The sequence below is a fragment of the Cervus elaphus genome, chromosome 5, assembly GCF_910594005.1.
Source record: "Cervus elaphus chromosome 5, mCerEla1.1, whole genome shotgun sequence".
Classification (NCBI taxonomy): Eukaryota; Metazoa; Chordata; class Mammalia; order Artiodactyla; family Cervidae; genus Cervus; species Cervus elaphus.
The window spans coordinates 1,766,817-1,793,600 of NC_057819.1; the positions used below are offsets into that span (position 1 = coordinate 1,766,817).

A 26,784-nucleotide genomic window follows, 5' to 3' on the forward strand; every position below is an offset into this window, starting at 1 on the left:
TGGGGTGGGGAGCCTGGCCTGTGCCTGGAGAGACTTTCCCAGGCAGACAAGTCGGCCTCCTCCTCCCCGGCCAGTGCCCCAGCCCACCATCGTCTCTTGAGAAGTAGGGGGGTATTGAGCACCGCCGCGGCCCCCAGGCCTCGGGTAAGCTGACCGGGGTCAGGAGGAGCCTGGCTGCTGCTGGAGGCCCAGCACCCCTTCCCTGGCCTCAGTTTCCCCTCCTGACACTGATTTGGGTGAGAGTTAGCCCAGTGGCGGGGGGCGGGAGGGGTTTGGGGGGGAGGCTTGGATGTGGTTTTGGCCAGTCCAAAGATGTGGGGGGCGGGGATGGGAGACAGAAGCTAGTTCCCCAGCAGGGTGTCTTCCTCTGGGCTTCCTGTGGGGGCTGGGCTGGCCCTGGGAGGAGAGGGGGAGGGCGCCGGTCAGTGCGGCCTACCGCTGGCCTAACCCCGGCAGGCTGAACCTCGCAGGGTACCCCCGGCCCTCTGGGGAGCCCACTTGGGCCCTTGGGCGGAAAGCTGGATGGAGGGGAGGCCGGAGCGTGGACCTCAGGAGGCCTTGGCGAGCTTCTCCCAGGGGCCTGGGTGGGGAGAGGATGCAGAGTAGGACGAGGGTCTCAGCTGAGGGTCCCAAGCTCAGCAGAAATGCCCAGCATGCCCTTGCAGTGCCCAGCGTGGCTGGACCCAGTGAACAGGCCTGGGGCCCAGGACATGGCCTGCAGGCTCTCCGGCCCGGCAAAGGGCACGGAACCGTCCCAGGGCAAGTGCCTCTGAGTAGGGATGGGGTGAGGCAGAGGGGTCCCGGCCCGGGGTTTTCCGGCAGAACATCACCCTTCGGGGGGGAACTGAGCCTGAGAGAGGGGGCCTTCCCCCTCTGATGCCCATTGGGTCACACCCCCCACGCCTGCCGTCCTTCCACTGGGACCCCACGGTTAATGGCTGCCCCCCCCCCCCCCCCCCCCCCGTCCAGCCTGGCAGGAAGTCACCAAAGCAGCCACGGTGTCGGGGTGAGGCGAGGCTGGCCGGCTACCCTCCCATCCACGGGCCTCAGCGAAGCCAGTACTTAGCTGACGCTTCACACCCAGCTCAGAGGGCATAGAATCTGCCTGCGGTGCCAGAGTGCAGGGCTCATCCCTGGGTGCAGAAGACCCCCTGGAGGAGGGAAATGGCAACCCGCTCCCAAGTATTCTGGCCTGGAGGACCCCATGGACAGAGGAGCCTGGCGGGCTGCAGTCCATGGGGTTGCAGAGTCAGACACGACTGAGCAGCTTACATGTTCACACTTTCCAACCCACTTCATCTCTCATTGCACTGGACAGCCAGTGACTTTCCCAAGACCCCACGCAGGTGAGACGGGGCAGGCCGGCCCCTGAGCCCGTGAGGCTGACACAGTGGCCCTCACCCGTTGGTCACAGGCCAGCTGCCTGTGAGACACACACACACACACACACAGAGACACACACACACAGACACACACCCGTGCCTGGAAGAAAGGCCCTCGGGGGCGGAATTCACGGGAACAGGGGAGCAGCTGACAGCTTCCTCTTGCAGACACAGAGAGTCCTCACATCGTTCCCCGCAGGCTTCAGAGACACCCTCTCCGTTTGCAGGAGGACGAGCAAGCTGCGTGCTCACGAAGTCTCCCTGGAGCAGGTTCTGTGGTCACGGGCTCCCACGGAGCGTGAAGGCGGCCCCAGCCATTTCTGCAGCCCGTCTAGCCCACACCGTCTCTGCGGCCCCCTCCCTGGGAAGCTCGGGCCGCCCACCCACTGAGGAAGGTAGGCTCCGGTCCTGCAGCGGCCTGGCTGAGCCGATGATGTCAGGAGACCTGGGTGCCCCCCCTCACTTTGAGCGCACCGGAAGCTGGGTCCCACGCTCTGCGTCAGGTCACCTGGGGCCCCAAGGACAGCGTCGGGAAGGAGTCAGGCCAGGCCTGTTCCTCCCGGACTGACCTGAAGGCCACTGTGAGGGGCCAGGCAGGTCCGGGGGGCTCCCCTCCCAGGAAGGGTCCTGGCCGGAGGGGGGGCCCTGAGGCTGAGCAGGAGGATTTAGGGGGCAGAGATGGGCCAGGAGCTGCTGAGAGACGGCGTGGCCTGAGCAAAGAAGGGGAGGCTGGGGGGCCCGTGCGTCCGGGGGCCAGGAGGAGGCCCAGGTTTGTCCTTCTGAGGCCGGGCTGTGTGCCATGCCCCGGGGTGGGCGAGGCTGTGCCAGGCCCAGTTGGCGGTCGGTCCCCTGACCTGCCACCCCCGCGCCTCACGCCACAGAGCATGAAGAAGCGGTCCCTGCTGCTGGCCTTGGCGGCCGTGGTCTTGGTCCTCCTGATCATTGGGCTCTGCATCTGGCTGCCCGAGACCTCCAAGCCGCACAGCCACGTGTACCCCAGGGCCGCCGTGGCTGCGGATGCCAAGCGCTGCTCAGAGATCGGCAGGTGAGTGGGGCCCTGGGCCTGGGGGACCGCCCCTGTCATGCCCCGAGGCATCACCCTCACCCCTCTGGGGCTCAATCCCCGACCCCACCGGCCCCGGTCATCGGACTGCCTGGGCGAGCGGTGTTCATGCATGCGGAGCTGCTCGTCCCATCTGTGGACCTTCCCAGCAGCCTCTGGTCAGGGGTGAAGGGGACCCTGGAGCTGAGGGCAGGGTGTGGGTGTCTCCCGCTGATCGGCTGGGCCCCTTTCTCAGTTCAAGGGTGTCTGCCTCTTCAAAGAAACTCTGCTGTTGCTCTCTGTAGGCCCACAACTCACGTATACAAAAGTCAGTTCTCACTTACACGGGAAAAAGATGATATTAATGAAAAAAGGAGCAAGGTTTCATTCTTTTCCAATTATCAAAGTCATGTCCATCTGTCGGCGTGAAAAGCCTGTTGGTTTTCAAATACAGCAAATTTTTTGCGTTAAAAAATGAAACCCATGGGCCCCTCTCGGTCCTCCCTGGGGCGGCGGGGTGCGCCCCTCCGAGCCGCTCACCCCCACCGTGCTGCTGGCAGGGACGCGCTGCTGGACGGCGGCTCGGCGGTGGACGCGGCCATCGCGGCCCTGCTGTGCATGGGGCTCCTGAATGCCCACAGCATGGGCATCGGGGGCGGCCTGTTCCTCACCATCTACAACAGCACCACGCGTGAGTGCCCGGTGGGGCAGGCTCCGGGGCGGGGAGGGGCCGGGGCCGTGCAGCCTGCCCAGCCGCCCTCTCCTTCCAGGGAAGGCTGAAGTCATCAACGCCCGCGAGGTGGCCCCGCGGCTGGCCACCGCCGGCATGTTCAATAGCTCGGAGCAGTCGGAGGAAGGTGAGAGCGGGCTCGGGGCAGATGCAGGGCCAGGACGAGATGTCTGCGGGGCCGGGGGTGGCCCTCCCGCCCCTTCCGGGGGCCCACAGCACCCCCACCATGGAGGATCAAGCCCATCATCACAGAGTGAAGGGCGTTTCTGCTCAGGCCCCTCCAGGGCCACAGGGAGCTAGAGAAACGGAATGATGCCTGTTAACGTCAGCTTGCGTGTATCCGGGGCCAGCACTCGGCTCAGTCCACGGCGAGCCCCTTGACCCTCCCTTGACCCACACTTGGCAGGAGAGCTCGGTGCGGGTTCCCGTCTTATCGCTGGGGATGCTGAGGCCCGCCCAGGGAGGCCATGTAGACTGACCAAGGTCACACACAGCTTCCCAGGTGGCTCAGCGGTAAAGAACCCGCCCACAGTGTGGGAGACCCAGGTTCAACCCCTGGGCTGGGCAGACCCCTGGGAGAGGGGCATGGCAACCCACTCCTGTCTTCTTGCCTGGAGAATCCCAGGGACAGGGGAGCCTGGGGGCTGCAGACCACGGGGTCACAGGGTCAGACACATGAGCACACACACACACAAGGTCACCCAGCTGGATGGTGGGAAACCTGAGTTTGAACACACCTGTTGTGTTTTTAAAGAGCACCCAAGTCATTCATCGTTCGTCTGTTTGTTCACCTGTGGGGTTAGCTGTCTAGAGGGTGGGGCGGGGTCTCTTTTCTAACCTGCCCTTCAGCCCCAGGGGATGCCCTGCAAAGACCCCGGTGGACTGCAGGACGAGGCTGGAGGGAAGAGGGATGGAGATTAAAGGCCCGAGTGGGTCTGACCCCCTCCTGCATGCTCTGCCCCCGGGGGACCGCGGGGGCCTCTGGGAGCGGCCCTTTTGGAATTCTCTTTCTCTCCAATGTATAGTCAGTCTTTGAATTTTCACCCGCTGGGCAGCTCACTGGGTGTAGCAATGAAGTCATTCAGGGTGTGAGAATGCAAACATCTTACAGACTTGGCATTTTGCATTCTTGATATTCATGTGTTTGACCTGGGCTTGTCAGGCATTGGGGCGTTTGTCACCTGAAACAAAGGTACCAAGTGAAGGGCAGAGTCCAGGAGGAGCAGAGGGAACATGAGCATGGGTGTGCCCCATGTCACCGCGTGGCCAGGAAAGCGGACACGGGCAGGCCAAGAGGGCACGTGGGTTTACCAGGTGCAAAGACCTGGAGGCTGGGGCCGGGGGTGGGCGTCCAGGGGAAGGAGGAGGATGCAGGGTCAGTTCGCGCTGGACCTCCTGGTGGGTCATCGTGAAGACCCGGCCTTGTGTCTGAAGGAGGGATGGGTGTTCCCTGCGTCGGAGGGCGCTGGGGTGGACCTGGCTCTTTTCTGACGGGACCCCTCGGGCTGCGGGTCAGGTGGCCCGTCGGGAAGTCCCGTGATGGGCAGGGATGCTGAGGGCTGGTGCTGAGCACAGCCGGAGGCCAGAGCCGTGGATCTGCTGACGGTTCTGCTGTGACACACAGCCAGGGGTCCCGGGGGAGGACAGAGTGGCCCTCACGGGGACTGGCAAGGCTGCCGATGGGTCGCCCTCACGGGGACTGGCAAGGCTGCCGATGGGTCCCCCTTGAGGTGCCTTTTTTGACCCTCAGATCTGGCCATCAGGGGAGCAGCCTCGAGAGTTCAGCCTGGGGGCCGTCAGCACGTAACGGGGGCTCAGTGGTAAAGAATCTGCCTGCCGCGGCCGGAGGTGCGAGAGACCTGGGTTCGATCCCGGGGTCGGGAAGTGCCGGGGTCCAGCCTCAGCAGGATCCAGGGGGTACCCTTAGGATGAACGGCGTCGGCGAGAGAAGACACGTGAGACCAGCCTTGATAGGGCCAAGTCTGTGAGGGAGAGAGAGAGAGGGAGAGAGACAGAGAGCGTGACCAGACGGGGGTGTTTGCAGGGTCTGGCAGGGTCTGGCAATGCTTTATTTTTTACCGTGGCTTTTATACCCTAAGTTAGTACATTTCTGAGGGGAAGATAGTTTATCATTACGTCAGCTTGTTCTTCATGAAACCAGGGTGTTTTCTGCATACTTCTTTGTTTATGAGGGTCTTGTACATTATCTTCTGGCCTTGGGGCCTATTAACATTTTATGCAGGTCAGGTGAATGTAAACCTATTTTCTGTTTCTATGGTGACCTTAACTGAAAGGTAGCAGTCTCCTAGGGCAACAGTACAGAGTAGAAGTATAACCTTGTTAACACAAAAATCCTTCTGCAGAAGTTGTCAGTTGCGTTATCTAAGAAGTTTACCCCAGACTGACTCTGCGGCTTCAGTGAGGCAGCCTCTGCCTAGCACTCCTGGCTGACAATTAGCAACCATCTCATTGTTACCACACTAGGGCTAAGCTCTTATTTCTCTAGATCTTTAACTATATTAACAATGGTTTCTATAACACAACCTTAGCACATTAAAAGCAAAAATACAGCAAAACACAGCAAGCAAATGTTAACCCAATAACCACTTTTAGAATAATTTTTCTTGTGTTTTCTAATAGGACTTCCTCACCGCCCACCCCCCCCCCCCCCGCCCCCGAAGGGCTCTATGTCTGTTAGGGCCTTTATATGATCAGGTTCTGTATGCTGTTTTATGATTAGGATATTATAAGCAATCATGCATATTAGTACCAAGGGCATAAATGCATTTAGCTAACAAACTACCAGCAAAGGAGTTTAAATTAAAACCCTCCTTTCACCCTGGATAATCTCATAAAATACCACCACCTGGGAAACTTATTGATTAAAGTTCTAAATTGATTCTTACTTGGGAAGAGATCGGGGAAGGCCTTCTGCCTGTTTCACAGAAATTAGGGAGTAGTCCATTGAGGCAGGCATCAGAAAGACAGATACCATCTTTAAGGTGAGCGCCGGGGGCAGCTTTTCGAAATCCCTGAAAACCTGATCTGCCTTGCCTGTCAGGCTGTCTCCTCGTGACCTTGTCATGGGTGGGATCTCGTGAGCTGGCCTTTTCGAAACCCCTGAAAACCTGATCCGCCTTGCCTGTCAGGCTTTCTCCTCATGGCCTTGTCATGGGTAGGGTCTCGTGTGCCGGCTCCCGGCAAGAAAGATCCCTGGGAGGAGAAAATGGCAACCCACTCCAGTGTTCTTGCCTGGAGAATCCCATGGATGGAGGAGTCTGGCGGTGGGCTGCAGTCCATGGGGCCCCAGGGGTCGGACACGACCTCACACGCACACACCCTGGAGCAGGCAGCCTGGTGTGCGGGAGGGCAGACAGAGGCGATGCTGGGAGATGCAGAAGCAGCCCGGGGAGACAGGGACGGGCCAGGCGAGGTGAGAAAGGGGCCCGGCTCCCTGGTGAGCGGGCGGCCCAGAGCCTCACTGGCCTGAGGTCAGGCCCGCATGTGCAGAAGGGGAAGGATGTGTGCTGGCTGGCAGACCTTCCGGGAGGTGATGTGGTAACAACCCGGCTCTTGGAACCTCGTGCCCGACTTCTGGGTGGGAGAGGCCGCTCGAGAGCCTGGGAGTGGCCGAAATGGGCGCCCCCCTGCCCTGCCCCGCCCCGCATCGCGGGTGAAAGCAGGAAGGGGCCTGTGAGCCGGCCTGTGCTGAGGCTGTGTGTCAGGGCCGGGCCCTAGGGCACGCCGGGTGGTGGGGCCCTAGGGCACGCCGGCGGGTGGTGGGGCCTGCTGGGGAGCTGGGGTCTGGGATTCTGTCTCCAGTGGCATCCTGGCTTCTCAAAGGATGGGGCTGGGAAACAAAACCCTTCATGGTCAGATGGGGAAACAGACCTGGAGAGGGCACGGCGCAGGGGTCTGGGACAGTGGAAGACAGGAAGAAAGGGCTCTTGCTTTGGTACCAGCTCAGCCTTGAGGGTGGTCTGGGGCTTGGACTGGGGGCCTTGGTGGGTTCTGGTGGAACCCTTGAATCAATCATACAAGGTGAAGGGGCTCGTGACCCGGGAGGCTCAGACCGAGAGAGGTGGTGAGGTCCGGCTTCCGTACACTCTTGCTGCGCAGCTGTGAGCCTGGACCAGGTTTTCAGACACGGGGCCCCTGTGGAGACAGACGTGTAGGCCTGGGGGACAGCGGGACCCCCGTGCCCCCAGCAGACACCCCGAGCAGAGTCGCATGCCTGCCTGCCAGGTCAACTGTGCCAGTCACTCAGTCGTGTCCGACTCTTTGTGACCTCATGGACTGTAGCCCTCCAAGCTCCTCTGTCCATGGGATTCTCCAGGCAAGAGTACTGGGGTGGGTTGCCATTTCCTCCTCTAGGCGGGTCTTCCCAACTCAGGGATTGAACCCAGGTCTCCTGCCCTGCAGGCGGATTCTTTACCCTTCACCAGGCACAACCGCAAGCATGCATTTCCTTCCTGAGCCTCTGGGTCCCACCAGGGACGTGCCTGGACCTTCCCGTGCGGACCACCAGCTGGGTGCCTCTCCTTTTGCAGGCGGGCTGTCGGTGGCGGTTCCGGGCGAGCTCCGCGGCTACGAGCTGGCGCACCAGCGGCACGGGCGGCTGCCCTGGGCACGTCTCTTCCAGCCCAGCATCGAGCTGGCCCGCCGGGGCTTCCCGGTGGGGAAGGCCTTGGCGGGAGCCCTGGAGAGGCAGCGGGAGACCGTGGAGCGGCACCCCGCGCTGTGGTACGCCTGCGTCCCCACCGCGGGCACAAGCAGGTGGCGATTTCCGGCGTCGGCGCCCACCCAGGGACCAGAGCCCTGACCGTCTGAGCCTGGGGGGGCGGGTCCCGGCCCCAGCTGGGCCGGACGTCGTGGGCAGGGGCACCCATCCTTTGGTCTCCTTTGGGGGTGGGGGCTGGATGCCTGAGCCCGCCCCCATGCCTGCCTCATGAGAGCCCCATCCCTGCCATCCCAGCGAGGTGTTCTGCCGTGACGGGAAGGTGCTGCAGGAGGGGGACCAGGTGACCATGCCCCGGCTGGCCGATACCTTGGAGACGCTGGCCTCAGAGGGCGCCCGAGCCTTCTACAATGGGAGCCTCACAGCCCAGATTGTCAAGGACATCCAGGAGGCCGGTGAGTGGGCGGTGCTGGGGGCCTGGGGCGGGAAGCTCCACAGCGGGAATGCTGAGCCTGGGGCCCTTGGGTCCCGCCTGGACACTGGGCCCTCAGGGAGTGCCTGGCAGGGGAGGGTCACAAGTGTGTCTGCAGCTGGTGATGGGCTGCACGGATCCACAACTCCTGGTTAAGTCAAAGTGGAGGGAATTCCTGCAGTCTAGGACAGGAAGCCCGGGGCTGCAGGGTTGGGCGCATTGAGGGGTGGGCAGGAATGCTGTTGTAGGCAGGAGCCAGGATTGGGGAAAGCACGCAGGTGCAAACCCCAGAGGACTTCCTGGAGGAGGTGGCACCTGAGCCACAGGTGAGGTTGGACTTTGCAGGCAGAGAGCAGTCTGAGGCCTGGAGAGAGGGGTTGTAATTCTCCAGGAGGATCACAGGGAAGGAGGGTGGGCTTGCTGAGAGGGGTGTGGGGGGTGCTGCCTGCAGGGAACTTGTGGGCAGGTTCTGGTGGGTTTAGGAGCCCCAGTTGCCTCTCTTTTCTGCTCCCACCTCCCCAAGCTGTGTGTGTCAGGGAGGAGGGCGCTTAGCGTATTGACCTTTACCACTGACACCGGAAATTAGCCTATAAATACTTCAAATACTTCATCTGTCTGGAGCCAGTTTCCCTGGAGAATTAAGGGCCTCCCTCCACCCACCCACTAGTCAGAGGAGGAGGAGGCTGATGGGAGAGGGGGGACCTCTGGCCCCCCGGGAGGACAGATGTCGGACCCGGAGGCCAGTGGCACAGCAGGTGGAGGACGCTGGCCTGGGTCTGGCCCCGGGGAGGTGGCACGGTCAGGGGTTTGGTGGGGGAGGCAGTGGACAGGGCTCCCCACTTGATGGTCCCCCAGAAGTGTGTCTCATCCCTGGGTCCCCCATTGTAGGGGGCATTGTGACGGCCGAGGACCTGAACCACTACCAGGCGGAGCTGATTGAGCAGCCGCTGAGCGTCAGCCTCGGGGACGCCCAGCTCTATGCGCCCAGCGCCCCGCTCAGCGGGCCTGTGCTGGCCCTCATCATCAACATCCTCAAAGGTCAGCCGTGTCCCAGGCGTGGGCTGGGCGGCCTGGGCCGGGGGGCACACCTGTTAGATCTAGGCGGTCATTGGCCACCCCGGGGCCTGGGTAGCCCTGTGGCTGATGTGTGTGCCCAGATGCAGGGACCCTTGCTTCCTTCCCCTGCCTCCCAAGTAGGCACTGCCGTTGGACAGTGAACGTTCCGCTTCTCAGGGTGAGCCGAGTAGCTCAGGGAGGCCTCCCGGGCACCCCGCTGTCCTGGCCGAGGGGCCCTGGGGCCGCTGGGGTCACTGTGGATCTGCCCGACCAGGGTACAACTTCTCCCGGGCGAGCGTGGAGACGCCTGAGCAGAAGGGCCTGACCTACCACCGCATCGTGGAGGCCTTCCGCTTTGCCTATGCCAAGAGGACCCTGCTTGGGGACCCCAAGTTTGTCAACGTGACTGAGGTACGGGGGCAGGGGCGCAGCCCCGCTCTGCCTCATCCCTGTTTGCACCGCCGACTTTGGCCTCGGGGCCGCCGGGTGGACTGCTGACCCCGTGTGCTGGCCTCTGGGCCAGGGCGCTCTCGCTGGGGGAGTGGGGGTGCTGGGGGGTCCTTAGTGCGCGCCTCCTCCGCCACACTCCGGCTTCGGGGCCTCAGCACGAGCTGTGTCCTTGGCCTGGAATCCCCTGGAGTGGTCAGCGTCGAGGTGAGGGGGCGAGCACACAGGGGCATCCCAGCCCACAGGGCTGATGATGAGGCTCAATCCAGGCTGGCAGAGGCCCAGGCCACACGTGCTCCCGGTCACACCCGCTTCCCAGATCCCCATTGCCCAACCCGCTCGCTCCCCAGGCGCCCCCCTGCTCCAGGCTGGACCCCCACCTCCATCCCCATCACGGCCCTCATCCCCTACTCTCCCTTACTCGGGTTCCCCCTGTGAGGTGGGCCCTGCAGCCGCCCCGTAGCCCTTCCCCCCTCCACCCCCTCCAGGCCCTGACCGGGCCTCCACTCCCCTCCGGCCGCCTCCACGGCATCCCACCCCCTTCACCAGCGCCTCCTCCTCTCAGCTTCTTCATGTAAAGTTGTGGACATTGCAGCCGGTTTCCTTCCTCTCTCCCGCCTCCGGCTCCCCTCCGCTCTGCCTGTTTCTTGTCCTGTTCAGACGCCCGGGTCTGCCTTTCCCCGAGGGTCCCGCCCGCATCTTGAGGCCTCCAGTCTCTTAGCCTCAACGGACCCCCTGCCTGGGCTGTTGGCGTGTGGACTCTAAGGCCCAGGGCATTTGTCTCCTAGGATGTCCCAGGCCCTCGGTCCAGCTGCTCTCTCGGAAGTAGATTCGAGCTTAATGTTCTCCCCTTGGATTAGTCACTTAATCTGTGTGTGTTGCAAGAACCCACGGCCTCTGCTTGGCCTCCAGGGCCCTGCCTTGCCAGTAAACTCCACACGTCAGGGGTGACCCATCACACACCCGGAACTGGATCTTCAGGATCCAGCAAGTGTTCGATTCCAGTCAGGCTCCCGCTGTGCCCTGGCTCCCCTTCTGCACTGTTCACCTACCCGGTGAAGGTCACAGCCCTTCCCAGTTGTGTTCCGCCCCCACACACAGCTGCCAGAGGGTTAACACCGTCAGTGGTTCACTTCTCCGCCCCAAGCGCAGGAGGTGTTAAAGGCCTTTTAGGGCCCATAAGGACCTGTGGGAGCAGCCCCTGCAAACGTCTTCAACCTCCTGTCTCCCTAACTCCTTTCACTGTCTGTGTGTCACTCATAGGCCTACCTCAGGGCCTTTGCATTACCAGTCAGGTGGCTTTTTTCAGATATCACCTCCTCCGAGAAGCCCTCCCTGACCACTCTCATTCTTCCATCCCTCTCACCCCCTCCCCTCCCTCACCTGGCTCATTCTTTCCAGCACATCCCTACATGTGTTTGTCTTCCCTGCTGTGAGGGTGGGGACAGGCGTGTCTGTTCCCTACTGGTCCCCCAGTGCTGGACACGAACTTACAAGCTCCGTGAATGAGTGAATGAATGGTTGGGTGCAGCGAGAGTCAGGGTTCGGAGGGCAGACGGTCACTCAGAGATGCTGGGCAGCAACAGAGACAGAGGCTGGGGAGAGTGGGTTCAGGCGGGCCACGTGAGGCTCAGCCGTAGGAGGGTTGTGGTTGGAGCCACGGACTGGGGCTTCCTGAGAACCGCTCGCACAAGCCTGTGCCCCCTCCCCGCCTCCTTCACCCCCTCAGGGCAGCTCTGGGGTCTCGGCAGGTGGTCCGCAACATGACCTCCGAGTTCTTCGCCGCCCAGCTCCGGGCCCGGATCTCCGACAGCACCACGCACCCGGCCTCCTACTACGAGCCTGAGTTCTACACGCCGGACGGCGGGGGCACCGCACACCTGTCGGTGGTCTCGGAGGACGGCAGCGCGGTGTCGGCCACCAGCACCATCAACCTCTAGTAGGGCCGCTAGGTGGCCGGGTGGGCCAGGGGCTGCCCGCGTGTCGTGTCCCAGGAGGGGGGGCTCCACACTGGCAGAGCTCCTTTCCGGGGAGCGTGTGTTGGTGGGCACAGGGCGGGCGGGCCGGCCCCGCTCTGACCCCGCTGGTCGGTCGGCAGCTTCGGTTCCAAGGTGCGGTCACGGGTCAGTGGGATCCTGTTCAATGATGAGATGGACGACTTCAGCTCCCCCAACATCATCAACCAGTTCGGGGTGCCCCCCTCGCCGGCTAACTTCATCGCTCCAGGTGCGGGGTGCAGGGCCCGGGCGGGGAGCGGGCTGGTGGCCCCGCGGCCTCTGACCGGCTGCTTGTCCCCCCGCCCCCCCCCCCGGCTGCAGGCAAACAGCCGCTCTCGTCCATGTGCCCCGTGATCATCGTGGGTGAGGACGGCCAGGTCCGCATGGTGGTGGGTGCCTCCGGGGGCACCCAGATCACCACGTCCACGGCGCTGGTACGTGCTCCCTCCACCTGAGCGCCTAGCCCCTCGCCCACTGGGCCACGCTGACCCCACCCCCACACCCCCCAGGCCATCATCAACAGCCTGTGGTTCGGGTATGATGCCAAACGGGTGGTGGAGGAGCCCCGGCTTCACAATCAGCTTCTGCCCAACACCACCGTGCTGGAGAAAGGCATCGACCAGGTGGGCCGGGCCGGGCCGGGGGCGGGGGCGGGGGGGACCGAGCCGCGGTGGGGGTGGGGTGGGGGGGGGGGGGGGCGGGGGGGGGGGGTACCGAGCCCCGGTGGGGGTGGGGGCGGGGGATGGGGAGCGGGTACCGAGCCCCGGTGGGGGTGGGGTGGGGTGGGGGCGGGGGAGGGGGGACCGAGCCCCGGTTGGGGCGGGGCGGGGAAGCGGGGACCGAACCCCGGTTGGCCCCCGGGCCTGCGGCTCCTGATCACCGCTGAGCAGGCAATGGCTGCTCCCCGCTGCCCGCGGCGGCTGGCCCTCACCCCCACCTCCCGGGGTCTCCTCGCCCCCGGTCCAGAGAGGGCCGGGCCACCCGCGCGGATGAGACCCAGTCGGCCCCGCGGGCTCCGGCCTGCCCTTCCTGGCCCCTCAGCCGGCAGCCGCGGCCCCGGGGTGTGTGAAGCCCACGCTGGCGACGCTGGCGGCGCGGGCGGCGCGGGCGGCGCGGGCCGCCCCTGAGGCCGCGCCCCCTCCCTCCCGCAGGAGGTGGTCGCGGCCCTGAAGACCCGGCACCACACCACGGAGGAGACGTCCACCTACATCGCCGTCGTCCAGGCCGTCGTGCGCACAGCCGGCGGCTGGGCGGCCGCCTCGGACTCTAGGAAAGGGGGGGAGCCCGCGGGCTACTGAGCGCTCCGGGGAGGAGAGGCCCGCCGGGCCGGGGGCCGGGGCGGGACTTGGGGGGCTGGCTTCCCCTGGGAGCGGCGCAGCAGGGCAATAAATGCGGCGGCGGCGCCGGGCTCTGCGCGGTTCTGCGTGCCGGCTCCCGACTCCCTGGGCTTCAGCGCGCTGTGTGAGGTGGGGCCGCCTGGGGGGAGGTTGGAGACGGGACTCGGAGGCCTTGGCAGCGCGGGAGCTGGGCCCCGGGGGGTGGGCTGCACCCCCGAGTCCCGGCACCAGGGTCGGCCGCCCCGGCGGCCCGAGACATGTCCCGGTGGCGGCCACCAGTGGGCGCGCGGCCCCGGCGATTCGTCCGCCGGTTCCGAGAACCCGGAGACCTCCTCAGCTCGCTGGTGCGCGCCAGGCAGGCACTGAGGGGAAACCGAGCTCCGGGGGAGATGGGGTTGGGCAAGAGGCTGGAGAAAAACATGCTGGTCAGGACCAGGCCCCCGGGGGGCTTTCCAACTGGAAACCCAGAATGAGATCCAAGCTGCGATGCGCTCCAAGAAGCAGGCCCGGTTCTCCGGGATCAGTGAGCTGGAAGAGGTCCTCACTTCCGAGGGTCAGGGCTTGGATGGGCGCCCGGGGTTAGGGCGGCTCTGGGTGGGAGGGGGGCACCTGGAAACGCTGCCCCCAGCCTCCTCCACCCGCCAGCCCCTCCCGCAGGCCCTCCGCCTCTAACACAGAGTTGTAAGGTGGGACGGCAGGTGCTGGGAAAGCACCTGGGAGGTGGGCAGGGCAGAGGGGGGCCCAGTCTGACAGCCTGGTGAGCACCCCTCGAGGGCAGGGACACAGGAGGCAGGAAATCCTAGGGATTCCAAAGTGCCCTCAGGGAATCGGGGCTTTGCTGGGAACCGGGGAGCAGCCATGGGGTCCTGGGAGCCCTGCATCCGAGAGGTCCCCCGCCCCTCAGGTCTGAGCCCTGGACCGCAGCGTCCCTGGGGTCCTCGGGGAATGGGATGGAGGCTGAACTGCTGGAGTGGGCACATCTCTCCTCTGCCCTCGTTTTAGCCCCAGAGGAGAGGCTACGGCTCCTTTGCAGGGGAGAAGACTGAGGCCTTGCTCCCGCAGAGGTGGGAGCTGGCCTGGAGCCCCCTGAGCCCCAGCAGGCGGGCAGGGCACCCCCAGTTCCCCAGGCGCTACGGGGCCCGGCTGAGGGGCCCCTGGGGTCCTGGCTTCCTGTCTTTCTCCTGCCCCTCACCTCCTGGAGAGGAAGAGGAGGTTCCACCCTGACCCTGGCCTCCCTGCGGGTGGGCTGGCCCTAGCCCAGGAATGCATTCTTGCTTCCTGCTTGAGCAATGTCACTGTGATTTGGGGGTCCCTGGGGGCGGGAGGAGTCCACAGCCCTTCCCACCCTGCAAGGTGGCCTGCCGCCCCAGGAGTCCCCCTGGCTCAGGCTGGCGGAGGCTCCAGATGGGGCTTGGCAGACTGTGACTGTGTGGAGTCTCTCTGCCTCAGTTTCTCTGCTGTGCCTGGAGGGGTAAAGAGACCAGAGGACAGCAAAGCTCAGTTGGAAGGAAGCCAGGGTACTTTGGGGGTGGGGGGCTGGAAGTCCAGCCCCCAGGCCCTGCACCCTCTGTGTCCTGATGAGCTGGTCAAGGGGGTACCGCAGGGTACCTGCTTTCCCAGCTGGGCACCCTGAGGCCTGGACGGGGCAGGGTGCGGGCTGGTGCCCCAGGGGAGGAGGCGCACTCAGTTCAGGAAGAGGGAGGCAAACACGCTGCCCCTACGGGTGGGTAGAGACGCAGGTGCAAGGGAAGCCCCCTCCCTGAGGCCCAGTGGCGTTTCGAGAACCGCAGGTCCCAGGGTGGACTGTCCAGTGGGCGCTGGGTGCAGGCCCCGTCCTCCTCCCCCACGCCTCCCCTGAACAGATGCGGAAGCCGAGCCCCCTCCCGGTCAGCCCAGCCCCCCTCCTCAGCTTCGGCTGAGCTGGGACTTGAACTCGGGTCCTAAGTGACCCTGCCCGGGCCCCCCTGCAGCCCCAGGGTCCTCTGGATCTGGAGATGCTGAGGTGAGCGGCTGCTGGGGGGCGGGGGCACGAATAGGAGGCAAGTTGGGGCTCTGTCCCGGCTCCCTGCCCCTCTGAGCCTGACCCAGTAGCGTCCCCTACTGTCCTGGCTTTGCCGGGAGCCAGGGGTCAGCCATGGGGTCCTGGGAGCCCTGCACACCAGCTCCCCCCGGCAGCCAAGCTGGCGCCAAGTCCTCGCACGCACGGCCTACCCCCTGGGCGCTGGCAGGAGGGGCGGCAGGGGGAACGGCAGAAAGAGAGTTAACAGCAGCTGCTGACTTCTCTCTGGAAGGAAAAACTCCCCATAAACGCCCTGTTGCCTGGCATCTTGCCAGGGCCAAGATAGAGGCCAAAACTGGAAGTCCCGGCGGGTGGCCAGCTCTGCCTCTGCAGAGGACGCTTGAAGACAGAGCAGCCCCGTGGCCAGCCATCCGTCCACACACCCACCGTCCACCCGGCTGCCTGCTGCTCATCTGGAAACCTCTGTCTGCCCACCCATCCGACTCTGTCTGTCTGTCTGATCCTCCTCCGTCCTGCCATCTGGCTGTCCGCCCACTTGTCTGTCTGTGGCCCCCGTCTGGTGGTCCACCTGCCCTGTCGCCTGTGAGTCCGTCAGCTCCGCTTGTCGGGTCAGCCTCCCACCTCCCTCTGCACCTCCCTGTCGGCTGGCTGCCTGCCCCCCTGCCTCCCCTCTCCCCTGGGCCGCAGCCATGGCCCAGGGCCGCGGGGCCGTGGTCAGCCTGGTCCTGCTGGGGCTGGGGCTGGCTCTGGCCATCATCGTGCCCACCGTGGTCGTCTCCCGGCACCGTGTCCACTGCGGCCCCCAGGCCTTTGCCCACGCTGCGGTCGCTGCGGACTCCAAAACCTGCTCGGACATTGGACGGTGAGTAAGAGGTGGGTGGGAGCTGGGTGGGCCTTGGCGCTGTCCCCTCCCGGAGACTGTGTGACTAGCGGCGAGAGTGTGGAGAAGACATGCGCGTGTGTGTGTGTGTGTGTGTGTGTGTGTGCGCTGGCATGTGGGGGCCACGCGGGTTTGGGGGGAAGCAGCCCCAGGGCCCTTGCACAGACCCGGTAGCAGATGTGCATGGGGGCAGACAGGGTCTAGGGCAACCACGGTGCGGGCAGAACGGAGGCGGCGTGTGAGACTGGTCGGAGCCGCAGGCCCGGGAGGTGCAGTGGGGAAACTGCCGCAGTGTCGCTGGTCTGGCCCTCGCTGACCCCGATGACGGACCCGGGGCCTTCAGGGAGGCCCTGACTGTTTTCCAAGGCTGGGTCTTCCCCGGGACATGGGTGAGGGGGATGCAGGCTGTGTGTGTGAGGACTGGCCGCCAGGGTGCAGTCAGTGATGCCTGAGAGCAGGCTCCCTGTGCTGGCCCTGGGAAACCCGCCTCTGAGGGCACCGTGTCCCCTCATGGCCACCCCTCTGCGTGTCAGGGCCTGGAGCCAGGCCAGCGGCTGGCAGAGGGACTGATGCTCTCTGGGCGGGGCAAGGGGGCCGTGCAGAGGGGACCCAGCCGGTGTTTCTCCACTGACCGGACCTTCTTCCAGGAAGCCCAGCCCATGGAGGCTTCGCACCAGGGCTCCCCTCCTGGCCCTGCCCCTCTACCCAGCTGGGGCTGCAGGAGCCTGGTCTAGTACCTGCCTGCCTGCTGGCTCCATCTGCTTCCTGGAATGTCTGCCTCAAGGGCCATGATCAGGATCAGAAGCGCTTTGTGATCCAAAAGGGACAGTCCTGGACCTGAGGGGCACTGTGGCCGGGGCACTGCTGGGCAGAAGGCATCCGTGCCCCCTCCGTCCCACGGTCACCCCTCTCCCCAGCTTTCTCCCGCTTTCCTTCATTCCTTCCTCCCTTTGTCTGCCGTCTGGCCCTGTCCCCTCTTGTCCTGGGCCCTCCCTCAGCGCTCCCTTGAGGATGACAGGGACAAGTCAGAGGGTAGGCTGCTTCATCTCCGGAGGGGGCTTCCAGGGGCCAGGAGGGGAACGACCCTCCCGCCAGAAGCGCTGCGCCCCCCTCACCCTGAACCCATATTTGCAAAGATGCAAACAAGTCAGGCCCTGCTGGCTCAGCAGTAAATACGCCTGCAATACAGAAGACCTGGGTTCGATCCCTGGGTCTGGAAGATCCCCTGGAGGAGGAAATGGCAACCCACTCCAGTAATCTTGCCTGGAAAATCCCAAGGACAGAGGAGCCTGGAGGGCTACAGTCCATGGGGTCACAGTCGGATATGACGGAGTGACCAAACAAAAACAAGTCAGGGGGGCTTCCCTGGTGGTCCAGTGGCTAAGACTCTATGCTTCCAGTGCAGAGGTCAGAGTTCGATCCCTGGTCAGGGAACGAGATCCCGCAGGCCACAACTAAGAGTCCACATGTCACAACTAAACAACGTCCTGCGTGTGCTGCAGCTAAGACCCAGCGCGTAAATACATAGTTTAAAAAAGTGGGGACTTCAGCCTCAGAACCACTGATGAGGACGTGGCCCCGGGGGGTGGGGAGCTGCTATCATGGACCTCTGAGGGGAGGCCCAGGCTCACTGTGTGCCCCCAGTCTTTGCTGGGGGTCTCAGAGGGTTAAGGGTTGGGGTCTGTGCTCTCTGCTGCCGCCGCTGACGAGGAAGAGGATGTGGTTTCCTTCCCAACTGTTTTCTGTCCTCGTCAAGCTGTGATTCCACTTCCTGCTGTTGTTCTCAGAAGTCAGAGAGATGGGAGGGAGCCTGGAGCTGCCCCAGCTGCTGTGGGACAGGGGCGATTCCTCCAGGGCTCCCCCTCACTCTGCAGCGGTATCATCTGCCTCCCGTCCCTTTCTCCCCTCACCAGGTCTCCCTCCTTCCGCCCTGTGAGCCCTGGGTTCTCTGGGAGAACCTCTAGGGAGACTTGAGGGTCAGCGGTTATTCCTAGGCTTTGTGACCACTTGGAAATGCCACGCAGGGTCCCCAGGGGAGGCTTCATTGTTCCACTTCATGTCTGAGGAATCTAGGGAGGGTGGGGTCTTCCCAGGGTCCTCACCCTCCACCCAGGACCCCAGTGCCTGCCCAGCCCCTGAGCATCGATCATAAAGGCCAGAGCTTCACTGGCCCTTTGAGTTTGTTTCTGAATCCCAGTTCCCTTGTGAAGGGGTTGGAGGTGTGTCCCCAGTGAGATCAGGAAGGACATCTACCGGCTGGGCGTCCCCAGAGCTGCTGAGAGGGGCGGAGGGGGCCCGCCCAGGCCTGTTGACCATGAGCCCCAGCCTCTGGGAGGACCAGGGAGGACAGCCGCAGGAGCACTTTGTAAACTGAGAAGCACCTTGCATGTGGCCAGGGGCAGTGTAAAGGATGTCGCAATTTGCAACCTGTAGAGTACAGTGGGTCTGTGAGCCGCTGGACCTGGGGGCAACCTGGTGTGGTCTCTGAACTAAGCTGGGGTGTGGCGGCGGCCAGCAGGCCACCCAGCTGTGCCCGCTCCCCAGTGAAGGCTGGCAGAGCAAGCCCCGGGGGTGGGGAAGGCAGGGGCCGAGGAGCCTGGCTGCTTACTCAGCGCCGGTCCCCCAGAGCCATCCTCCAGCAGCGCGGCTCGCCGGTGGACGCTGCCATCGCGGCTCTGGTCTGCACCGGGGTCGTCAACCCCCAGAGCATGGGCCTGGGTGGAGGGGTCATCTTCACTATCTACAACGCCACCACAGGTGAGTCCTCTCGGGACCCCCGTGGGGAGGATGGGCTCGGCCCCAGGTGCTAACAGGGAGGGGCTGGAAAAGCGCCAGAGGGCGTGGCCGACCGGCCTGTCCGCCCCGCCCCTTCACGGCCCCGCCCCACCCCTTACTGGGTCTCGCCACGCCCACCCTGGTGAGCCCTTCCGAGGGGTTAGCTCCGAGGCCCAGAGCCGGGCCCCGGCTGTCTGAGCGGGAACCTGGTGTGCAGTGAGGCCTGGCAGCCTCCGGGGCGCCCCTGACACCCCGAACGTCCTGCCCAACCCCAGGGAAGGTGGAAGTCATCAACGCTAGGGAGACGGTGCCCTCCAGCCCCATCCCGGCTCTGCTGGACCAGTGCGAGCAGGCCCAGCCTCTGGGCACAGGTGAGACCCTGGAGGGCCACCTCCCCCCACCCCTCCGGCCCACCCCACCAGGCCACTGGGTTAGAACCTCCCACCCCTAAGGGACAGTGCGCCTCATGGACCAGCTGAGACACCCTGGCACTGGGCGGCGGCAACCGGGGCTGGGGGGCGCCCCCATGGAGGTTCTAACCCCCGGGCTGGGGGCGTGTTCCTGGGGGAGGGCTCTCTCAGTGGGGAGGGGCGATCCAAGCAGCGACAACTTCAAAGGCCCCGGAGGGTTCGGTGGAGATCTGTGGAGATGGACCTGGTGGGCGGGGTCGGGGCCGGTTTTCCTGAGCCCCAGGGGCCTGGTCATGGACTGTGTAGAAGTCCATAGGGGGTCAAGGGGGTTCCAGTGGAGAGGAATGTGCTTCCACCTGGGCTACAGAAAGCTCGCTCGGGCTGCCATGGCTGGGAGGGGGCTAGGCGGCCAGGAGTGGGCTGATGGAGAGCCCCTGGGGCTGAGGGCACCCCGGGGGCAGGGGTTTGACACCCCGGACCGTGCAGGCGCGCAGTGGATCGGGGTGCCCGGGGAGCTCCGCGGCTACGCTGAGGCCCACCGCCGCCATGGCCGCCTGCCCTGGGCACAGCTCTTCACGCCCACCATCGCGCTGCTCCGGGGGGACTTCCGCGTGCCCACCGTCCTTGCCAGCTTCCTGCACAGCCCCTTCCTGCGCCCCGCCCTTACGAAGTCATCCCTGAGGTGCGCGCCGGTGGAGGCTCAGGGCCCCTCCTCAGCCCCTTCTCCAGCTGGAGAGTCTGCCCTGGAGGCGGGGTGGGGCGGGGGCCTTGGATGGCTAGCTCACAGCCATCCTGGTCTCAGCTCACAGACCTTCGCCTCCACGTGGTAGCACCTCATTGGAGGGCTCTGGCCAGAGGGAGTTTGTGCCCACGTGATGGGGCTCCCGTGGCACAGATCTGGGCTTTGCACACCCCCTCAGCCCTCCTCCCCACTGTCCTGTCCTCTCCCCGACCCCCACCCCACGCCTGCACTCTCCCCTCCCTCCTTCCCCTCTGCCCTTCCCCCTCTCACGCTCTGGGCCCACCCAGACTGCCCACTGACCAGTCCTCCAGGAGGGCAGGACCTCAGGCCCTGGGTGGACGCAGGCCTGGCAGGGGGTGTGGCCTCCCCGGGACCGGTGATGAGACATGAGGGGTGTCAGCCCCACCCAGTCCTGGAGAACCTGCCCCCCCCACCCCACCCCCGTGTCCACCGCAGCCCCGCAGGACCGCGGACCAGGACTGCCTCCCATAGGGTCGGAAGTGTGGCCACCCTCCAGGACCCGGCCCCCCCTGAGGCCGCCCCCCACCCCCCAGGCAGCTCTTCTTCAATGGGACAGAACCCCTGAGGCTTCAGGACCCACTGCCGTGGCCTATGCTGGCCGCCACCCTGGAGACAGTGGCTGCAGAAGGCGCGGAGGCCCTCTACACAGGGCGGCTAGGCCAGCTGCTGCTGGAGGACATCGCCAAGGAAGGTCAGCGGGCGAGGTCCCACTGCCCTGCTGGCCGGAGAGAGCGGGTTCTGGGCGCCAGGGCTGAGGGCGGCCCCAAGGGAGGGCCAGCGGTGCCCAGGCTTCAAGAGGCCGTTCCTGAATCCTGCCTGCTGCTGGGCTCAGGGACCCTGAGGTCAACACCCCTGAGGCGCAGGGCCCCGAGGGTTCGGGCCTCAACACGGAACAATCGGTGGTCACGGAGGGCTCCTGGCCTGGAGCTGGCCCCCCTCAGGCTAGCGCACCTCCCCCATCTTCCCCTGCTCGCTCTCCACCCTGCCCATCTCCGGTCTGCCCACACATCCCCCAGTCCCGAGCCACCGCCCACAGACCCAGCATCGCCACGCCGCCCCGGGGTCTGGAAGGCTACGGTTTGAGGGGAGCCCCGCTGTGTGCCTCTGTTTCCCTGTCTGTACATGGAGTTGTCCTCGCCTCGCCCAGGTAGCCAGCTGACCCTGCAGGACTTGGCATCCTTCCAGCCTGAGGTGGCGGATGCCCTGGCCATGCCCCTGGGGGACTATACCCTGTACTCGCCGCCGCCGCCTGCTGGGGGCGCCATTCTCAGCTTCATCCTCAACGTGCTCAAAGGTGAGGCTTCCCCCAGGAGTCCTGGGGCTGAGGGACGTGCCCAGGGGCGGTGTGCTCCAGAGCGGGCTTAGGGGGCGGCTAGGGCTCTGTGGGGGTGTCTGCCATCATCTTCCCATGGAGCTCCCCCCCACACCCTGGGGGACCCCGACCCGGGGCAGAGGAGCAGGTGGTGAGCTGCTCGTCGAGTGTGTGCACCCAGGCCTGAGGCCCAGCCTACAGCCAGCCCACAGGGTGGTGGCGGGGGCCCCGGCCATGTCCAGGGCCAGGACTGCCCAATGCTGACTACATTCTCTGGGGCTGCCGTTAACAGATGATCACCAAACACCAAAACCTGCTGGCTTAGACCACAAGAAATTTATTCTCTGCTAGTTCTGGAGGCCAGAAGTTCACAATCAAGGTGTCCACAGGGCCACCTTCCCTCCAGGGCCAGTTGGCAGGGGGAGCATTTGTTTTCTGCCTCTTCCAGCTTCTGGCAGCTGCGTCCGGTCAGCATCTGCGGCCACACGGCCTCCCTGTCCTGCGTGTCTGTTTTACAAGGATGTCTTACATTTAGCACCCACCGGATAACCCAGGATAAGCCGCTCCTCTCAAGAGCCTTCACTTACTGACAGAATTGCCGCACAGGCAGACACTCTCCCGTGGGGGGCAGCCGTCACAGGTCCTGGGGGCTATTAGGACACGGAGTCCAGACCCACTGCATGGCATGACCCCCAACTGCGCCCACCCCCTCCCCCAGGGTTCAACTTTTCCGCCGAGTCGGTGGCCGGGCTGGAGGGGAGAGTGAACTTGTACCATCACCTCGTGGAGACGCTCAAGTTTGCTGGGGGGCAGAGGTGGCGGCTGTGGGACCCTCGAAGCCACCCAGAGGTCCAGGTGAGGTGTTCTGGGCTGGTGGGCAGCCCCCATACCCACCCCAGGGCTCAGGGTCAGGCCAGTGGGTGCCCTGCCTGCAGACCCCAAGCGCCTGGTAGGTGAGGCCAGAGGGAGGTGAACATGGTTGGCTCTGGAACGGGAGGGCCTGGCAGTGTGACCAGGCAGTGTGACCTGGGGATTGGTCTGGGGACAGCAGGGAGTCAGGAGGGCCGTGGGGGCGCCCTCAGGGGACCCTCCGCTGTGTGGGCCCCTCCCGGCCGCTCACGGACCCCCTCACCTGTCCGCCCTCCCCAGAACGCCTCCCGGGACCTGCTGGGGGAGGCCCTGGCCCAGCATATCCGCCAGCAGATGGACGCCCGGGGTGACCACCCGCTTGACCACTACAGCCTGGCCGGGGCCTGGACCCACAAGATGGGCACGGCCCACGTGTCCGTGCTGGGAGAGGATGGCAGCGCCGTGGCCGCCACCAGCACCATCAACACGCCGTGCGTGGGGCTTAGGGCTGTGGGGGCCCCGGGGCGGGCGGGCAGGCCGCGCTCGGTTCCCTGGGCCTGGAGCCCCGCCCCCACTTGCTGTGTCCGCGGGGTGGGTGGGGGGCGGTACCTCTCCTCCTGTCAGAGGGGTCCTGCACCCGGGCATCTCTGGCTGAAGGCTGTTCACCCGGTGTTTCTGAGCGCAGATGGGGAAGGGGCTTCACACCAGAAGGATGTGCTGAGGGGGGTTGATGCGGGGCCAGGGAGGCTCCGGGGCGGGGCAGAGGTTCTCTGGGGGTGGGGCCAGGGAGGTTCTCTGGGGGCGGGGCCAGGGAGGCTCTGGGGGCGGGACTGGGGCGGGGCCAGGGAGGGGAGCGCCGTCCCAGCGTGCTGGGGGCGGCCCCTGAAGCGAGGGACTCCTGGACTGCTATGGGAGTCAGGAGCCCACAGCCGGCGCCCAGCCCCGCCTCTGTCCGCAGCTTTGGAGCCATGGTGTACTCACCACGCACGGGCATCCTTCTCAACAACGAGCTTCTGGACCTGTGCTGGCGGCACTCACAAGGCTCCAGAGCCACGCCCCCGCCCGGTGAGCACAGGGCCCAACCAGCCCCGGGTGAGGGAAGGCGGGCCGGTCTGGCGTCGGTGGGTTGTGGATCGTGCATTGGTAGACGGAGACGGAGCGGGCGGCCCTGGGGGGCTGGCTGGGAAGCGAGGCTGCCCTGACTCCTGTCCGGCCCCCAGTTCCAGGTGAGCGGCCCCCGTCGTCCATGGTCCCCTCCATCTTGGTCAGCGCAGCCCAGGGGTCGAAGCTGGTGATCGGCGGGGCTGGCGGGGAACTCATTATCTCTGCGGTGGCCCAAGTGAGTCTGGGGGCTCCCGGCTGGAACGCGCCCTCGCTGGGTGGCCCTGCTGTCCCCGGAGGGGTTGGGGAGGGTGACTGGAACCCCCCCTGCCTCCCTCCCTGTGTCATCCTCTCCCCTGCAGGCCATCGTGAACAAGCTGTGGCTGGGCTTTGACCTGCAAGCCGCCATCAAGGCCCCCATCCTGCATGTGGACAGCAAGGGCCAGGTGGAGTTCGAGCCCAGCTTCAGCCAGGTGAGACAGACGCCTCCGAGCCTGCCTTCAGAGCCTGGGGGGTGGGGGCCTCAGCTCCTGTATGCCTTGGGCCAGGTCTCCACACATCTCCAGGGTCTCTGTGAAGGGCCACAGACAGGCAAGCATGGGGACCAGATCGCCAGGCAGGGCACTCGGCCCCTCAGACACCAATGCCTGGTGGGCCCTGACGTCCCCAGTTCTGCAGACGCACCGTCTCAGACCTGAGCCTTGAGGGCTGTGCTCAGAGCGCCTCACCCCCGAGGACCACTGGGACCTGGGGCCTGTGTTCTTGGACTCATGGGTCTTCAGAAGCCTTCAGTGATTCCTCCACCAGCAGGGCCCTGGGGAGTCTGACTGCCACATCCCTGGCATCCGGGATCCCCCGTGTTCTCGGGCGTGTGGGTGTTGAGAGAGCAGGTCCCAAGCTGCCGATAGCATGGGACCAGGGCCATTCCTCCTGATGTTGAGTTGGGCTCTTCTTAAACATGGAGGACCTGGCTCCAAAGGGCCCAGGCACTGCCTCCTAGAGGCTTTGCTTTCCAGACCCTCAAAACCAAGTCCTCCACAGCCACCTACCTTCTCCACTGAAGACCTGGACTCCTCTGGGGTCACGCTGAGGCCCCTGGTGTCCTCAACCCAGGATAGAAGTGAGCCTGCATCTCGGGGTCCTTCCAGATGGGGCCATGTCCTCCCGTCATCCTCCCTGGAGCAGGGCTTCTGCTCTGGGGCCTGTAGAGTGGGGGGCCACAGACTCCGTGTCCTGCAGACGATGCTGCGTCCAACACCCCTCTGTCCTCACCCAGACCCGCACCCCACTCCTGTCTGGGTTGGGGTCCTCAGCTCCCTGCCTGGGCCCTGTCCCCTCTGTGACCAGCCGGCCTCCTCTCCCCTCCAGGAGGTTCAGAAGGGGCTCCAGGACCGGGGCCAAGAGCAGAGCAAGAGGCCCTTCTTCCTGAACGTGGTCCAGGCCGTGTCCCAGGACGGGGCCTGCGTGCATGCCGCAGCGGACCCGCGGAAGGGCGGCGAGCCCTCGGGCTACTGAAAGGCTGGTCCCTCCTGATTTGGGGTCCTGCCCAGCATGCACCCGGCTGGCCTGGCCCGGGGGACCGAGCACTCTGGCAGGATCTGGGCCCCTGGACCGGACGGTTGGTCTGGGGCTGCAAAGAGGTGGACAGCCCAGCAGACGGATGGCTGTGGGGGCCAAGTCCCCCCACCAGAGCCCCTGCCCTGGCCGCGCCAGGCCTCACCCAGGACTGTGCCCCTGCCCCCTGGAAACCCCGCCCCCCACCTGTGTATCCTTTGGTCTGAGATTAAAGAAGAGACTGCACCACGCCTGACTCGGGGTCGAGGTGGAGAGGGCCACGCACAGAGCTAGCAGTCTTCCACACACGCCACCACGGCGTCGGGGAGACCAGAGCCAGGCTGGTTCTTGTCCAAGCCACCCCTGGACACTTGCTGAGGCTCCACACGTGGCTGCCTGGACTGCCTGCTGGGGGGAAGGCCGGGGTGTGGCCTGGGGTCACCTGGCCCTGGCTCCTGGGAGCCCGTGGCCGAGGCCCGTCCAGGAGCTTGTCCTCTGTCCCGGGAAAAGACTAGAAGACTAGAGACCTAAGCCCTCCCCAGCCTGCATCTCCAACCTGCTCTCACTCTCAGCACGGCTGACGTTTTGGGGGGAGTCATACTTTGGGGGGCTGTGCCCACACTGTAGGATGCAAGGCAGCGTCCCTGGCCTCCTCCAGCTAAATGAGCCCCCTGCCCCGGCCAGTCAGCAGTCACCCCGGAATGAGAACCGCTGCTCTGGACCCAGGAGCCCCCGGCCACTAGCACTCTGCTAGCTGCCAGGCAGGCTGGCCTCCCTTGGGGAGGGGTCTTGGTGGGCTGAACTGGGGGGAGGTCCTGCCCACACCCTGATTCCTGGCAGCATCGGAAACTCCAGTCTCAGCCCAAACATCCCCCAGGGGAGCTGGAGTCCAGCGGCTCGGGCTGGGGAGGGCGTTGGCTCCTAGCTCCGGGGGACAGAACGCAGCAGACGGAGGGGGCTCAAAACGCTGCTCACCTGCCCGCAGGGCCTCCCAGCACCACCCACGTTCTCTGTGTCCCCGCACTCCGGACACCCCCTGCCACCCCTGGGGGCTCAGTTACCCCCCGTGAGCCGGTGGGTTCCCTCCCCGGCCAGGCTCTAGCCCAGCTTTCTGGAACATCAGACTTACATGCCCACCACCCCCCTCACCCCCCACCCCCGCCTCCCACCTCCTGAGCACCTGGACCCTCAGGCACCTACCTCGGACTCAATACACCAAACCAGAAGCCAGCTCTGAGGCAGCCAAACACTCTCCAGTGGCCTCCTTTCCCCACTCCGAGACGGTCACCCAGGCCTCCCCCTCCATCTGCATGGCCTGGCCTTGGTTCCGTCTTTATCCTTCTCTCTGCCTCCTGGCTGCTGCCACCACCTCGGTCTGCTCCCCACTCAAGACAGCCATGACCCTTCCAATGCATACCTGGTCCTGTGAGGAGGCCACACGGGGCCCTCCTTAGCTTGCGGGGCCCCTGGAGGAAACCCAGCCCCCACGCCCTGCTCATCCCACCGCGGGAGACTTGCTGGCCCCTGCCCGCCTCCCTCGTGGACCACAAGCCACGCCGACCGGGGCGCGTTCCCAGCCCAGTTAGCAACTCCTACAGCTTCTTTAAGCATCTCGTTAAACAGAGGCAGTCAAAGCCAAGACTGCTGTATCTTCAAAATAACATTCACACATACAGATCAGTCCCCACAGAATATAGCGAGAGGTAAAAGAATTTGCCTGCCAGTGCAAGAGACGCGGGTTTGATTAGGAAGATCCCCTGGAGTAGGAAATGGCAACCCATTCAGGTATTCTTGCCTGGGAAATCCCATGGACAGAGGAGCCTGGCGGGCCACGGTCTGTGGGGTCACAAGGTGTCGGACATGACTGAGCACACACGCATGCGGGGCTTGGAGGAAAATTCATTGTGTTAGATAGTTACATTAAAATGATCAAAGCATCTCATGTAAGACGTTAGCAGAACAACAATCAGAACAGCAGG

General features: G+C 64.8%; 2 protein-coding genes across 3 annotated transcripts; both read left to right on the plus strand.

Annotated features, from left to right (window-relative positions):
* Window positions 1-1,637: 1,637 nt before the first annotated feature.
* On the plus strand, window positions 1,638-13,242 carry GGT1 (gamma-glutamyltransferase 1). Its single transcript, XM_043901178.1, has 13 exons — window positions 1,638-1,777; window positions 2,264-2,427; window positions 2,985-3,115; window positions 3,195-3,281; window positions 7,705-7,897; window positions 8,130-8,287; window positions 9,193-9,342; window positions 9,635-9,771; window positions 11,559-11,746; window positions 11,906-12,033; window positions 12,126-12,238; window positions 12,314-12,427; window positions 12,956-13,242. The coding sequence occupies exons 2-13, from the start codon at window positions 2,267-2,269 to the stop codon at window positions 13,100-13,102; spliced, it is 1,707 nt and encodes a 568-aa protein (XP_043757113.1). The 5' UTR covers window positions 1,638-1,777; window positions 2,264-2,266; the 3' UTR covers window positions 13,103-13,242.
* A 334-nt stretch (window positions 13,243-13,576) lies between these two features.
* Window positions 13,577-25,054, plus strand: GGT5 (gamma-glutamyltransferase 5). Of its 2 annotated transcripts, none has more exons than XM_043901177.1 (12): window positions 13,577-16,023; window positions 18,668-18,798; window positions 19,092-19,187; window positions 19,713-19,908; window positions 20,523-20,680; window positions 21,137-21,283; window positions 22,020-22,156; window positions 22,451-22,641; window positions 23,109-23,219; window positions 23,339-23,489; window positions 23,614-23,724; window positions 24,620-25,054. In XM_043901177.1, the coding sequence occupies exons 1-12, from the start codon at window positions 15,851-15,853 to the stop codon at window positions 24,764-24,766; spliced, it is 1,749 nt and encodes a 582-aa protein (XP_043757112.1). In that variant the 5' UTR covers window positions 13,577-15,850; the 3' UTR covers window positions 24,767-25,054. The 2 variants fall into 2 exon arrangements, with proteins under 2 accessions (XP_043757112.1, XP_043757111.1); XM_043901176.1 differs by having other exon boundaries at window positions 23,109-23,215; window positions 23,371-23,489.
* Window positions 25,055-26,784: the final 1,730 nt, after the last annotated feature.

Excerpts from the sequence above, each read along its gene's own strand:
- GGT1 (XM_043901178.1), top strand. The coding sequence starts at position 2,267 with ATGAAGAAGCGGTCCCTGCTGCTGGCCTTGGCGGCCGTGGTCTTGGTC. Across the intron at positions 11,747-11,905 it reads ACCAGCACCATCAACCTCTA|CTTCGGTTCCAAGGTGCGGT; the intron begins GTAGGGCCGCTA and ends GTCGGTCGGCAG. Across the intron at positions 12,239-12,313 it reads TCACCACGTCCACGGCGCTG|GCCATCATCAACAGCCTGTG; the intron begins GTACGTGCTCCC and ends CACACCCCCCAG.
- GGT5 (XM_043901177.1), top strand. The coding sequence starts at position 15,851 with ATGGCCCAGGGCCGCGGGGCCGTGGTCAGCCTGGTCCTGCTGGGGCTG. Across the intron at positions 19,909-20,522 it reads CTTACGAAGTCATCCCTGAG|GCAGCTCTTCTTCAATGGGA; the intron begins GTGCGCGCCGGT and ends CCCACCCCCCAG. Across the intron at positions 23,490-23,613 it reads TTATCTCTGCGGTGGCCCAA|GCCATCGTGAACAAGCTGTG; the intron begins GTGAGTCTGGGG and ends TCTCCCCTGCAG.